The sequence below is a fragment of the Palaemon carinicauda genome, chromosome 1, assembly GCF_036898095.1.
Source record: "Palaemon carinicauda isolate YSFRI2023 chromosome 1, ASM3689809v2, whole genome shotgun sequence".
Lineage (NCBI taxonomy): Eukaryota > Metazoa > Arthropoda > Malacostraca > Decapoda > Palaemonidae > Palaemon > Palaemon carinicauda.
In genome coordinates this window covers 65976776-65993108 of record NC_090725.1, presented here as the reverse complement: position 1 = coordinate 65993108, position 16333 = coordinate 65976776, and the positions used below count along the sequence as shown (strand labels likewise).

The window sequence follows — 16333 nt, the reverse complement described above, 5'->3', positions numbered from 1 at the left end:
AAGAGACAACATAATAGATAACAAATATAATCAAGAAAGTAAAATATGGTAAACTGTGTGCATAAATTTTTTGTCTTATAGGATGTGACTTCTTCACCATTAACATTTGCTCAAGACTTGGTTCGACATAACTTGGTTGTCTTCAGAGGTGGAGAAGGAGCACTGCAAGTATTGCCTCCATTAGTTGATGTCATTCCAGAAGCAAGGCTCAACCTTGTCATTTACTACCTTAAACAGGTATTTATTTAATTTTTTTCTTAAATACTGAAAATACAGAATAGATAAATATTCTAGGCTGTTAAATTTTAGTTCTCATTTACAGAAGAGCTTTTAAGAATGTTAATATTGAAATGTGTACTGTACAGTACTACTGTAGATAGGTTCATACTATCTTCACAATGCAAACCTCATATTTACACTTGAAGTGATTCTTGTGGGATACACTGCAGATGTTAAGCAAGGTTCTTTGTAGTGTTCCATTGTTCTTATTTGGAGTACTTTCTGCAGTTTACTCTTCATACCTTCTCTCTGGTGTCTTTTTGCCTAGCTGTCCATCTTCTGTAACCTTACAGAATGTGCTTTCCCCTAATTTAAGAACAAATGATTTGAAAAAACTTCAAGTCTAGACATATTGCTGAATGGTGGCCCCATTAAATTTCTTTTTAACCCATCTGTATCCCGGGTGGGACAAAATCGCTCTCAGACTCGGTACATTTGGGGGGGTGCCAAAATTTTTTTCTGAGCCTCGGGACGACCAAACTATAATATATGAACTTTAAGTTTATTACCTCCGTCAAGGAGGTTATAAAATGACCTGCATTACATATTTATATATCTGTTTGTCTCATAGCAGGATTATGTAAAAATTTCAGTTTGGTTTTGCACTAAATATTAACAACGGATTGGTATCATGCTCAGGAAGAATCCATTGAATGTTCATGGTGATCCAAATCAAGATTTCAATTTTGGTTATTATTGTTATTATTATACAGTAGATTCATTCACGGTCAACATATGAAAGAGGGAAAGCTTGGTCCGTAGTATTGAGTAAAATGTTGTCAATCTTCTTTGGCCAAAGTATCAAATCTCTTGATTGCTCTTTCTAATTGTTTATTTATTTATTTATATTTCTGTCTATTAGGAGGATTATGTCAAAATGTCTTGCTAGATTTTCACTAAATTTTAGAAATACAGTAAATAGGTATCATGCTCCAGAAGAACCCATTAAATCATTTAGGTGGTCCGAATCGAGATCGTGATTCTGGTTATTATTATATAGTAGATTCATTCACGGTCAACATATGAAAAGGGGAAAGCTTAGTCTCTAGTATTAAGTAAAATGTTGAAAATTTCTGTTGCTCTTACTACTTGTTGCAGTATGTCAAGGAATGATTGTACTTTTCCGTGATGTAAACAGAATATATTTGCATTACCTAAAAATATTTAATAAAAGGGAAGAATACATGAAAGTGATGTGAAAAAATTAGATTATAAAAAATTTTTCATACATACCTACATACATATACCATGGCACTTCCCCCAATTTTGGGGGGTAGCCGACATCAACAAAGAAACAAAAACAAAAAGGGGACCTCTACTCTCTACGTTCCTCCCAGCCTAACAAGGGACTCAACCGAGTTCAGCTGGTACTGCTAGGGTGTCACAGCCCACCCTCCCACATTATCCACCACAGATGAAGCTTCATAATGCTGAATCCCCTACTGCTGCTACCTCCGCGGTCATCTAAGGCATCGGAGGCAGCAGCAGGGCCTACCGGAACTGCGTCACAATCGCTCGCCATTCATTCCTATTTCTAGCACGCTCTCTTGCCTCGCTCACATCTATCCTCCTATCACCCAGAGCTTCCTTCACTCCATCCATCCACCCAAACCTTGGCCTTCCTCTAGTACTTCTCCCATCAACTCTTGCATTCATCACCTTCTTTAGCAGACAGCCATTTTCCATTCTCTCAACATGGCCAAACCACCTCAACACATTCATATCCACTCTAGCTGCTAACTCATTTCTTACACCCATTCTCACTCTCACCACTTCGTTCCTAACCCTATCTACTCGAGATACACCAGCCATACTCCTTAGACACTTCATCTCAAACACATTCAATTTTTGTCTCTCCATCACTTTCATTCCCCACAACTCCGATCCATACATCACAGTTGGTACAATCACTTTCTCATATAGAACTCTCTTAACATTCATGCCCAACCCTCTATTTTTTACTACTCCCTTAACTGCCCCCAACACTTTGCAACCTTCATTCACTCTCTGACGTACATCTGCTTCCACTCCACCATTTGCTGCAACAACAGACCCCAAGTACTTAAACTGATCCACCTCCTCAAGTAACTCTCCATTCAACATGACATTCAACCTTGCACCACCTTCCCTTCTCGTACATCTCATAACCTTACTCTTACCCACATTAACTCTCAACTTCCTTCTCTCACACACTCTTCCAAATTCTGTCACTAATCGTCCAAGCTTCTCTTCTGTGTCTGCAACCAGTACAGTATCATCCGCAAACAACAATTGATTTACCTCCCATTCATGGTCATTCTCGTCTACCAGTTTTAATCCTCGTCCAAGCACTCGAGCATTCACCTCTCTCACCACTCCATCACCATACAAGTTAAACAACCACGGCGACATCACACATCCCTGTCTCAGCCCCACTCTCACCGGAAACCAATCACTCACTTCATTTCCTATCCTAACACATGCTTTACTACCTTTGTAGAAACTTTTCACTGCTTGCAACAACCTTCCACCAACTCCATATAACCTCATCACATTCCACATTGCTTCCCTATCAACTCTATCATACGCTTTCTCCAGATCCATAAACGCAACATACACCTCCTTACCTTTTGCTAAATATTTCTCGCATATCTGCCTAACTGTAAAAATCTGATTCATACAACCCCTACCTCTTCTAAAACCACCCTGTATTTCCAAGATTGCATTCTCTGTTTTATCCTTGATCCTATTAATCAATACTCTACCATACACTTTTCCAACTACGCTTAACAAACTAATACCTCTTGAATTACAACACTCATGCACATCTCCCTTACCCTTATATAGTGGTACAATACATGCACAAACCCAATCTACTGGTACCATTGACAACACAAAACACATATTAAACAATCTCACCAACCATTCAAGTACAGTCACAACCCCCTCCTTCAACATCTCAGCTCTCACCATCCATACCAGATGCTTTTCCTACTCTCGTTTCATCTAGTGCTCTCCTCACTTCATCTATTGTAATCTCTCTCTCATTCTCATCTCCCATCACTGGCACCTCAACACCTGCAACAGCAATTATATCTGCCTCCCTATTATCCTCAACATTCAGTAAACTTTCAAAATATTCCGCCCATCTTTTCCTTGCCTCCTCTCCTTTTAACAACCTTCCATTTCCATCTTTCACTGTCTCTTCCATTCTTGAGCCAGCCTTCCTTACTCTCTTCACTTCTTTCCAAAACTTCTTCTTATTCTCTTTATATGAATGACCTAATCCCTGACCCCACCTCAGGTCAGCTGCCGTCTTTGCCTCACGTACCTTGCGCTTTACTTCCACATTTTTCTCTTCATATTTTTCATACTTCTCTATACTATTACTCTGCAGCCATTCTTCAAAAGCCCTCTTTTTCTCTTCCACTTTTACCTTCACTCCTTCATTCCACCATTCACTGCCCTTCCTCATGTTGCCTCCAACAACCTTCTTTCAACACACATCACTTGCAATCCCAACAAAATTTTCTTTTACTAACTTCCACTCCTCCTCTAAATTGCCAGTTTCTCTTGCTTTCACTTCGTCATATATCATTTTCAACCTTTCCTGATATTTACTTTTTACCCCCTGTTTTATTAGCTCTTCAACCCTCACTACCTCCCTTTTACATCCACCTACTCTATTCCCCCATTCTTTTGCTACAACTAATTTTCCTTCCACCAAAAAATGATCAGACATACCGTTAGCCATACCCCTAAACACGTGCACGTCTTTCAATCTTCCAAACATTCTTTTAGTTATCAACACATAATCCATTAATGCCCTTTCTACTACTCTTCCATTTGCCACTCTTACCCATGCATACTTATTTTTATCTTTCTTTTATATTTTTTCATGAAAAATATAATAATTATGTTAAGAGGACTTTGTTCTATATGGAAATTGTGTAGAAGTCTGTCACACTGAAGCAATAATTTTGGTATAGATTTGATTGTTTATAAGCCGTGATTGATTACAAAATGCTAAATATTTTACGGTTAGCAGTGATGTAATTTGTCAACTTACGTTGACATTTTGTAGCGTGACTGACTAAGGAATGAAGATAGAAAAAAGGAAAACTACATTAGAAAGCTGAATAACATTTCTACATAACACTTAAATAGAAGTGATATATATGTGGCTAAAAAACAATTGAGTAATTATAGAGTAAAGACAGCCAATAAATGTTCATTTTTGTATGACTAAATTTACAATACAGTATATAGTAGTAATTTTAAATTTAAGTTGTCATATTTTAATTTTTTTTCATATACTATGTGAAAATGTAAAGAATGTCCTTTCTAATGGTATATAAAACATGACAATTGCCATTACTGTATTTGCAAATGCACAAACACATAAAAAAAATTATATATGTAAGCTTAAAATTACAAGTATAAGAGGCATCAAAGGGTTTTTCAGTAAGCATATATATGCTTCTGCATAATAGATAATAAGAATAATGAAAGTAAAACAAAATGAAGACTGCAGTGGAAATTGGAGTAAATTTCCTGTAAAATTCATCAATAGATTATACAGCATTTGTCAGGAAACAATTAAGTAATTGTAGAGCAAAGACAAACAATACATTTTAATCTTTATGTAAGTAAATTTACAATAAGTTTTATATAGAAATGCTCATAATTTTATGTTTCTTCAAATAGTATGTGAAACCTGAAAATTGCAATTATTTACAAATACATTAACATATGTAGAAAAATTATCTAAGTACTTGTAAAATTCTTGTGTAAAAGACGGCCTAAAACGGTTTTACCGTAAACATGCCTTCTCTGTCATTTTGTGTAATAGATAAGCAATAGATAATTTTAGGAAAAAAATGAAAGTTGCAATGGAGAGTTGAATGATTTTCCTATGTAATTCATCAGTAAAATTTATAGGTTTTGTCAGAAAACAATTGAGCAATTCTAAAGCAAAGACAGACAATACACTTATTGTAAATACCGAGTCCGTGGCTGGCTTCTTGATGCACTGGCCATAGAAAGAAGACTATTTCTTTAGTATATTATGTAGTATTGGATTCCCTGTTCTAGCCCTTAACAGGAAAGTCCTTGGAGACCACACAACTCTTCCCAAAAAATAAGCTTTTTTTTTAAATATTTAACTTAGCCGGTGAATATATAATAGCTGCTACTCAGCGGCTCGACAGAAAACACACTCAAAAAACTCGCGAGCGATCGCTATGAAGGTTGCGGGTGTGCCCACCAGCGCCAACTATCGGCCAGATACCACTCTTGCATGTAAACAAACCCTTCAATTCTTCTCTGTCGACCTTGACGACAAGACGTATCATTACTCGCTGTAAAACCTGGAGTTTTCTCAACATATTTGGTGAAGTACTTCCTTTTGGTTTGAGCTTTCGCAGTGCAGGTGTTTTATCTTCAACTTAAATCTTGAACTCGTTTTTGGATAGATTTAATTTTTGATGACTTTGGATTGTTTTTTGAACTTTCTTTGACTTTTAAATGGCCGACCCTTCCCTTAGTACGGAAGTGTGTTTTAGGCTTTTAGCAATTATCTTATCACGTTATAAATTAATTATAGATTTTCCTCTATATATTTTATATCTCAACCACCTTTATTAGGCCTCTTCGATTAGCTTTCCATTTATAATAAACATCAAGATAAATTTTAATGATTTGTTTATATGCGACCTTTCCTGAGAGTAGGCGGTCCTAACTTGGAAACCGAAGTTAAACAACGTTGAGCCCTTTCAATCGTAAATAACTTTTACAGAGCTAATGATTTAAAACTTATTAAATGAATATTTTTTAGTAGATTTTTTATGAAAGATTTTCTTTGAATAGTCTTCGTTCTGTTTCAAAGATGAACTAACGTTTAGTTTATTTATGCTACGCAGTTTGCGCTCTATCGTTACGATAGAGAGAGAGAGTATCACGGTTTCACTTTGCAGAAAGAGTAAATCGATTCTGACGTTTTGTTCATTCTTCTTTCAAAGCTTAAATGTTTTAAATTCTATTTTAAAGGAACTTTTTAATTGAAAAACCTTTCAGTTTTTTCCTTTGGTCAAATAATCTGTTTATTGACGAAACGTAAGTGGGCTCTTCTCTTCGGTGCGAAATCAAGAGAGAGAGAGAGAGAGAGATAGAGACGGAGAGAGAGAGAGGAGAGAGAACGTTCCGATCTTTATTCTCGTCCCAAGCGAATAACGTTGTTCTCGAGTTACTCTCGTCCCTAGTCTCTGTACGGGGAGAAAGGATAAAACGTTTTTAGTTTTTATTCTCGTCCCAAGGCACTGTACGGTGAGAGATTGAAAACGTAGTTTTGAATGAACTAGTGTTTAGTCTCCTTCCCAGCCACTGATCTTTTTATCTTAAAATATGTTTACTGTTTTTTGCTTGTATTATTGTGCTTACATTATACGACTGATTTCGCAATTATAACCTTTTGATGAGGGTAGAATTGCGTGCTTCAGGTAGAAATCAGTTTTATTCATACCTAATGTGAATTGTTAAAAAATTCGATTTCAGTGAAATAAGTGCAAAACAGAAAATCGTAGTGATAAAGTGATATTGCGCAAAGTGTTATCAGTGTTGCGACCGAGGGTTCGTCTGTTCGTGCCTGTCGTTCGCCTAGTCCGGGACCTCTTGCAAGCTCCCAAGCCCAGGGGAGAAGTAATGTCGTACGACTTATGGGTTCGAGAGGCCTTGATCAGCGAACAGACGTTCCCTCTATGGTATCAGGCGTATCTCACCAAGATCACCCCTACCATAAGGCGAGAGAGACGATTTTCTCCTCGTCATCCGAAGGCTTTTCGCATAAGAAACCGTGGAACAAGGTTTCGAGGCCCTTTAAGCGAAAGTCAGTCCTTTCAGGACAGGTCCAGCGTCCTGGTTTTAACTATTAGGACAGCTCTGACCCTATGTAGTCATCGGAAGACTGCTCGCCGCCTAAACAAAAGCGTAACACAGGCTCCGAGAGTCTTTTTGTAGGCAAGGTTTTGCAGTCACAGACGTTACCCTCGTCTCTTACCGCAACCATTCCCGTTGATCCTAAATGGGTTGTACGGCAAGACATGCAGAATAAGCTTGCCTCTCTAATGGAAGTCTATTCTGCCGATAAGGTTCACGTTGATCCTAGCCGTTTATCTCATCGAGATCCTGGCCTTCAGCCGCCCAAACGAACCTTTGTGCGTCCTGTTGACGTTGGCGTAGCTAAGTCACGTCAGTCACGATATGTAGAGCCTCACTCGATGCGGTCACGTGTTGATTTTCAGCCGCATTTGGACGTTAGGCCGCTTCCTAATGCTCCTGTTGACGTTCAGGACGTTCGCCAACCAGCGGAGTTGACTTGTTTTGACGCTGAGCGTAAACTACCGCAGTATAGAGTTGTTTTGACTGCTCAGACTAGGCAGTCAAAACAGTCTCGAGTGGACGCCGAGCATCCTCCCGCACCTGTTGTTGTTGACAGTTCACAGACTGTTAAGCAGTTACATGACGTTGCGTCCTGGTCCGCTACTAATGCACCAGTGCGTGTGGACTCTGCTTGTAAAGCATTGCCACCACGGTAGGTCTCTCCCTTGCTTGAGACTCGGCTATTGTCGGACCAGGTTCCTTCAGATGAGGAAGTTGCTGTTCCCCCTCCTACTGATATTCCCTTGAGGACTCTGTCAGACGGAGAGGAGCCTAAAGCTGCTTAGCCCTCTATGGACTTTAAATAAATCATGCTGATTTTTAAGGATCTTTGTCCGGATCTTTTTGTAACTGCTGCTCCTCGTTCGCCTAAACGTCAGAGTTTACACTAGGCCTAGCTACTTCGAAGCCGTTGTTTTATAAGCTAGTGCTCTCTCGCTCTTCTAAGAGAGCTTTACGTTTGCTAGGCGACTGGTTTATCACCAGGAGGAGTTTGGGGGAGACAGCCTTTGCTTTCCCTACTTTTAAGCTGGCTTATAGAGCGAGAGTCTGATATGACACGAGAGAAGTTCTCGACTTGGGAGTTCCTGCCTCTGCCCAGATAGACTTCTCAAACCTCATAGACTCTCCCTGGCGCCTGGCCATGATACGCTCCAAGATTTTATGGTCGACTTCAGAGCTATTTTCGAGCGTTTGAAGTTTGGCTGTACAATTATGTCATGCATAAACAAGGCTTTCAGTGATGGCTCCAATGATCTGACAGCCACGTTCTCTGCAGGAACAAGTCCCTCAGGGATGGCTCCAATGATCTGGCAGCCATGTTCACTGCAGGAGTACGTAAGAGGCAAGTGCGCTCAATGTGTTCATTGTCAAGACAAACTTCACAATGAAGTCTACCAGGCTGTCTTGACAGCATTTATGGAAGGCGACTGGATGGTCTCTCTCGACCTTCAGGAGGCATACTTCCACATTCCTATACACCCGGATTCCCAACCGTTTCTGAGGTTTGTTTACAGGAATGTGGGGTACCAGTTTCGAGCCCTGTGCTTTGGCCTCAGTCCTGCTCCTCTCGTGTTACGAGGCTCATGAGGAATGTGGCAAAATCCCTCCATCTATCGGGGATCCGAGCCTCCCTGTACTTGGACGACTGGCTTCTCAGAGCATCGTCCAGTTTTCGCTGTCTGCAGGATCTACATTGGACGTTGAGTCTGGCCAGGGAGTTGGGACTTTTGGTCAACCTAAAAGTCCCAACTGATCCCATCCCAGATTATTCTATATTTGGGGATGGAGATTCGCAGTCCAGTTTTTTTTCGGGCTTTTCCGTCTGCCACCGAATAGAACAAGCCCTGCTCGAAGTCCAACTAATGCTGAAAAGAAAACGTTTGTTCAGTCAGGAGTTGGAACAGTCTCGTAGGGACTCTCTCATCCCTGGAGCAGTTTGTCTCACTAGGGAGACTACACCTTCTGCCTCTCCGGTTCCATCTAGCCTCTCACTGGAACTAGGACAAGACGTTAGAGACGGTATCATTCCCAGTCTCCGAACCAGTAAAGGCATGCCTGAAATGGTGGGACAGCAATATCAGTCTGAGAGAGGGACTATCCCTAGCAGTCAAGAACCCAAACCACGTGTTGTTCTCAGACGCGTCGGATTTGGGTTGGGGTGCGACCCTGGACGGTCGGGAATGCTCGGGTCTGTGGACCTCAAGTCAGAAGAGCATGCACATCAACAGCAAGGAGCTATTAGCAGTCCACTTGGCCTTGATGATATTCGAAAGCTTCTTCGAAACTAAGTGGTAGAGGTCAACTCAGACAACACCACAACTTTGGCGTACATCTCCAAGCAAGGAGGCACACACTCCTTCACGCTGCTCGAGATCGCAAGGGACCTTCTCTTATGGTCAAGAAATCGAGGCATCTCCCTGTTGACGAGATTCATCCAGGGGGACTTGAACGTCTTGGCAGACTGTCTCAGTCGGAGGGGTCAGGTGATACCCACGGAATGGACCCTCCACAAGGACGTGGGCAAGAGTCTTTGGGCTACTTGGGGTCACCCCACCATAGACCTCTTTGCCTCCTCGTTGACCAAAAGGTTACCAATCTATTGGTCTCCAGTCCTAGATACAGAAGCAATCCACATAGATGCGTTTCTACTGGATTGGTCTCTTCTGGACTTATATGCATTCCCACCATTCAAGATAGTCAACAAGGTACTGCAGAAGTTCGCCTCTCACGAAGGGACAAGGTTGACGTTGGTTGCTACCCTCTGGCCCGCGAGAGAGTGGTTCACCGAGGTACTTCAATGGCTGGTAGACTTTCCAAGAAGTCTTCCTCTAAGGGTAGATCTGTTACGTCAGCCCCACGTAAAGAATGTCCATCAAAGCCTCCCCGCTCTTCATCTGACTTCCTTCAGACTATCGAAAGACTCTCAAGAGCTCGAGGCTTTTCGAAGGAGGCAGCCAGTGCGATTGCAAGAGCGAGGAGAGCTTCTACCATTAGAGTATACCAGTCGAAGTGGGAAGTCTTTCGAGACTGGTGCAAGTCAGCATCTGTGTCCTCGTCCAGTACCTCTGTAGCCCAAATCGCAGATTTTCTTTTACATCTGAGAAAGGTTCGCTCCCTTTCAGCTCCCACGATTAAGGGCTACAGGAGCATGTTGGCTTCGGTCTTTCGACATAGAGGCTTAAATCTTTCCAACAATAGAGATCTCCAAGATCTCCTTAAGTCTTTCGAGACCTCTAAGGAACGTCGTTTGGCAACTCCTGGATGGAACTTAGACGTGGTCCTAAGGTTCCTCATGTCAGACAGGTTTGAGCCATTACATTCAGCCTCCCTGAAGGATCTCACCCTCAAGACACTTTTCCTAGTGTGCTTGGCTTCAGCTAAAAGGGTCAGTGAACTTCATGCCTTCAGTAAGAACATCGGTTTTTTCTACAGAAAAAGCCACTTGTTCACTTCAACTTGGTTTCCTGGCCAAAAAAATGAACTGCCTTCTCGTCCTTGGCCTAAATCTTTTGATATTCCTTGCTTATCAGAGATCATAGGCAACGAACTGGAAAGAGTATTATGTCCTGTTAGAGCTCTTAAGTTCTATTTAGCTCGTACTAAGTCATTACGAGGTAAATCTGAGGCATTATGGTGCTCAGTTAAGAAACCATCATTGCCTATGTCAAAGAATGCTTTGTCATATTTTATCAGATTTTTAATACGAGAAGCTCATTCTCACTTTAATGAGAAAGACCGATGTTTGCTTAAGGTTAAGACGCACGAAGTTAGAGTTATAGCAACCTCCGTGGCCTTCAAGCAAAATAAATCTCTGCAAAGTATTATGGACGCGACTTTTTGGAGAAGCAAGTCAGTGTTCGCGTCATTTTACTTAAAAGATGTCCAGACTCTTTACGAGGACTGCTACACACTGGGTCCATTCGTTGCAGCGAGTGCAGTAGTGGGTGAGGGTTCTACCACTACATTACCCTAATTCCAATATCCTTTTTAATCTGTCTCTTGAAATGTTTTTTAATATTGTTTTTTGGGCTGTACGGAAGGCTAAGAAGCCTTTCGCATCCTTGTTGATTTGGCGGGTGGTCAAAGTCATTTCTTGAGAGCGCCCAGATTAGGGGTTTGATGAGGTCCTGTTAGTATGGGTTGCAACCCTTTATACTTCAGCTCCTGGGAGTCTTTCAGCATCCTAAGAGGATCGCTGGGCTTCGTGAGGAAGACAGACTTACAAGGCAGAGTAATCGTCTAAGTCAACTTCCTTACCAGGTACCTATATATTTTGGTTTTGTTATATTGATAACTGTCAAAAACTCTTAGCTTATACGCTGTAAACTTAATTAACTCTGGTCTCTACCCACCGCCTTGGGTGTGAATCAGTTATTATATATTCACCGGCTAAGTTAAATATTTAAAAATGATATTTTAATTATAAAATAAATTTTTGAATATACTTACCCGGTGAATATATAAATTAAAGGCCCTCCCTTCCTCCCCAATAGAGACGCAGCGGGACGAGAAGAATTGAAGGGTTTGTTTACATGCAAGAGTGGTATCTGGCCGATAGTTGGCGCTGGTGGGCACACCCGCAACATTCATAGCGATCGCTCGCGAGTTTTTTGAGTGTGTTTTCTGTCGAGCCGCTGAGTAGCAGCTATTATATATTCACCGGGTAAGTATATTCAAAAATTTATTTTATAATTAAAATATAATTTTTTACTACCATTAGTAAATACGATTCACAAAATATCCTGGCCCTCTGGGACGGGAGGAATTAATAACAAGGATGGATAACCTGAGAAAGGGGAGGGGGGGGGGGAGCGGCGAGGCGCATACGCTACCCGCGATGACGCACTGAGTGAAAGAGCCAGTCCCCACCCTGGGTGACTTCCCATTCTCTACAAGCACGTGTCGGGGGGGGGGGGGGGGGGGGGGCGCCGATAGCTGTAGTGAACGACACCCCGTAGTAACAGGGGATTTTGAGGAGGGAGAAGTCTAATTGGAAAGGGACCTCTGGTAGTGGTATCACTCGCCCCAGTTTTAATACCGACACCCTTTAGGGGTGAGCGAGCTGGGTATATTCCTGGCATTCCATGCAACTTTTTTCTCTGGTATATTTAGCAGTATTTATACCATTGAAATGGTGCTTTAAGGAGCATTTCACTGGGCGACACAGGTTCCTCGCCCAGAAATAGATTTTTCCTTCGTCAAAATCCCTTTTATTGACTATTGACTTAATCCTTTTTGGTCTAAAGGTAATCATGTGTTCTCTTTAGATGCGTAATTTCCCATCAGCAGAAATTTTATTTTATTTCAATGTTTTTTAATATAAATTAATTTGATGTTTATCAAATTTAGGTAAGTTGATTACTATAATCTAATGTTAATTATGTGAACACAAAGTGTATAGCATTATTAATTAATGTTTTGGTTTTGCATATGTTGTGGTTACAATCAACATTAAGATAGTTTTGGATATCAGTGCTTCACTCGGGGAAGCAAAATTTTGTGATTTTGCCTGTTGTTATTTGTGTAATTTTTTACTGCATTACTCAAGATCAAAACATTTTATATCATATCCATTATTTTTTTCAATGGTCTGTAAACTGTCAAAGGATTTAGTAAACTACTCATGCTTCAGTAAATTATTGTTATAAAGACAAAAACAAATTTCTTAATCACATTTCTTTTTACTTAGGATGAAATTCAAGAAGCGTATGCTCTCCTGAAAGACTTGGAGCCAACAGTGCCTCAGGAATATATCCTAAAAGGAGTGGTGAATGCGGCTATTGGACAAGAAACTGGATCGGTGAGTAATTGGTGTATTGTTCTAAAAAGAATAAACTGTAGAAAGATATAGAAATAAGTGGAACCTTTACATACGATCTTAATTCGTTCCAGAAACTGCTTCGTATGTTAAAACAATCGTATGTTGGAGCAAATATTCCCATAAGAATACACTGTAATTTGTATAATTCGTTCCACACCCCAAAATCCTATAATAACTCTTTAATAAATTACTACATATAATTACACATAACAATAACATAACTGCATAATATGAAAGAAGGAAGTAAAAAAGATAATTATAAAGAAATAATAAATAAAAAATGTGTTATATTGTCACTTTACCTTAGAGACAGGCCAACGCAGGTGTAGGATTTGCTACGCCAGGAGGAGACTGACGATCGGTGAGAAGGTAGACATGGTGTTAACATGTTCTTTGAATAAATACTCTCTCTCTCTCTCTCTCTCTCTCTCTCTCTCTCTCTCTCTCTCTCTCTCGTTCGTTCTTCACTGTTAGTGTTAGAGACGTCTATTAATTTTTTCTGAGAGAGAGAGAGAGAGAGAGAGAGAGAGAGAGAGAGAGAGAGAGATTAAACAAAAATGAGAGATTAAACAAAAATGTGTTGTGTACATATGATTTTTAACAGCGTTAATGAGTTGAAAGACAGTTAAATGTAACTAAAAAAACAATATAAGCGAATCTGAATTCCTTTATTAACTAAAACAAATGTTGATACAAACACACTCGTGTGCGTATACACAAATACATACACACACGCAGGAGGAGACACGATTGGCGACGAGGTAGAGATGGTGACTGCGATAACGTACCGTAACTTACACTACGGAAATTTTAATCTAACTTAGCTTATTTATTTTTTTTTATTTTTATATTTCATATTTTTTACATTTTTTTTCTTTTGATTTTTAATTTTCATCACTTTCAGTGACGAGTTACTGTACGTTATTGCAGTCACCATCTCTACCTCCTCCCCGACCGTCTGTCTCTTACTGCGCAGCAATTCTTGCACCTGCGTGTGTGTGTTTGTGCATATGCACACGAGTGTGTTTGTATCAATATTTGTTTTAGTTAATAAAGGAATTCAGATTTGCTGTTAATACTTTCTTAGTTACATTTAATTGTTTTTTAACTCGTTGACGCTGTTAAAAATCATATTCATATGTACTTTAAAGACATTTTTGTTTAATCTCTCTCTCTCTCTCTCGGAAAAAAATAATAGACGTCTCTAACACTATAACACCGAAGAAGAACGAGAGAGAGAGAGAGAGAGAGAGAGAGAGAGAGAGAGAGAGAGATTTTATTTAAAGAACATGTTAATGCTATGTTTAGAGAGAAACAGAAAAAGAGAGAGGACTTTTTTTTAAAAGAGCTTGTTAATGCTATCTTGGTTTTCTTTACTTCACTTTTTTCTTTCTTTCTGTTCATCACGGTGGCCCTTCTCACAAATGATCGTTGCCAACAATCTCTTTGTCCTTTATCCCTATCAACAAAAGGCATTCTATCTCTTCCAGGGTATTGCTACGATGTCTTGTAATAATGGTGATCCCCTTCGAAGGTTTATCTGCTTTAATGGCTGCCTTCTGCTTGATGATTGTCGAGATCATAGGCCTATTCCTGCCATATTGTTTAGCCATATCACTCACATGCACACTACTCTCATGTTTTTCTATAATTTCTTGCTTCAATTCTAATGAAAGAATTGCCTTCTTCCTGTACTGAAACTTAGCTTCTTAGGCACCATGATTGTAGGTAAAATAAAAAAGGAAATGTGAGAAAAGGAAGAAAATGAGCACTGTTAATAACAGACCAAACAGAGGACAACCACACGATACACACAAGAACTGAGAACAGAGCACTTGACGCTCAATGGCGTCCCTTTTACGTGCTGCCATCTACCGGCGTAAACAAGATCTACACTGGATGTTGGAGCATTACTTCGGGTGTCGAGACAAAAATTTGATGGAATTTTACTTCGGATCTTGGAACAATCGTATGTAGAGGTTCCACTGTATTAAGCAAGTTTTGTAATTGTTGAGCAAAGAGTTAAGAAATTAAAGAGAGAATCTGACTTATTTTTATGAATTTTACCTGGAAGTTACATTCTTGATATTTCCAAAGCATGTGCTTTTGACCTTATAAAAAAAACAAATCTTTTTGCTCTTTACTCTATACTCTCTCCTACTGTAACTACCCAACACTCAGTGGCTCAGAACCTCACCTTAGCTCTTGGATCTCACATTTTCTTGTCTCATGACCATTGAGAATTAGTTTTCAACATAGAGTTATGCAGTATTTCATTTTTGAGTGTGTCTAGGATACCCAGCTTTGTGTTTTATGATTAGTTTTGTATCAGAATTGTTTGGGTATGTTTTGTGTCTTTCCTTTTAGTATAATAGACAAGTATTGACTTACTCTCATCCCCTCTTCATGTTAGGGTGCAGAGGTAGTGGCTTCTCAGAGGTATAGTATTAAGAGGATATGATATCATTTTGTTCTGGGAATTTGATGGGAGAATTAAATTCAAGGGTTTAATTGTAAAGGATTGCTTTTATTTTTAGTGTATAAGATCAGTATCTTCATTTAGGAAGAGTTCTATACTTCTCTCTGTTTCCAAGGCAGACCAGAGTTTTGTGTCGGGCAATTTACAATCTCATCATGTGTACCAGTTGGAGAAACTATTTATGTTTTGTGTGTTAGGATGCCTCTCACTTACCCATGTTATCTTTCTGGTAAAGTAAGGTTTAGACAATGCCTTTTGGTCTTATGTTGTCCCCATCTGCAATCTTTTTAATGGGAGCTGAAGAGACACTGGTCACAAAGCAGCCACCCTCCTCTATCATTAATTGCAATAGGGAAGAATTCCAAACTCAATCTGGAATGGTGGCTGGATGAAACTTACCTTTTAAGGGGCTCACCTTTTCTGGCACATCCATTTGAACTTCTGTTAATGGATGCATTGAAGGAAGGATGGGGAGCTGACCTCCGACAACACCTAGTGTTGGGACCATGGACGGTCCAGGAAAGTCGATGCCATATTATTATTATTATTATTATTATTATTATTATTATTATTATTATTATTATTATTATTATTATTATTATTATTACCTGCTAAGCTACAACCCTTGTTTGAAAAGTAAGATGCTATAAGCCCAAGGGCTCCAACAGGGACAGTAGCCCAGTGAGGGAAGGAAATGAGGAAATAAATAAGCTACAAGAGACATAATGAACAATTGAAATGAAATATTTCAAGAACATTAACAACATTAAAACAAATCTTTCATATATAAACTATAAAAATTTTAAAATAAAAAGAGGAAGAAAAAGATATAGAGTAGT

The 16333-nt window shown here is 39.6% G+C and overlaps 1 protein-coding gene across 1 annotated transcript in view; it reads left to right on the top strand.

The window, feature by feature from the left end:
• Ttc26 (tetratricopeptide repeat domain 26) overlaps positions 1–16333 on the top strand; it is a 69389-nt gene that overhangs the window by 28138 nt on the left and 24918 nt on the right. The window contains exons 6-7 of the mRNA XM_068381555.1: positions 82–237; positions 12884–12994. Coding sequence (XP_068237656.1) covers positions 82–237; positions 12884–12994 — 267 coding nt within the window. The remainder of the gene's footprint in view (positions 1–81; positions 238–12883; positions 12995–16333) is intronic.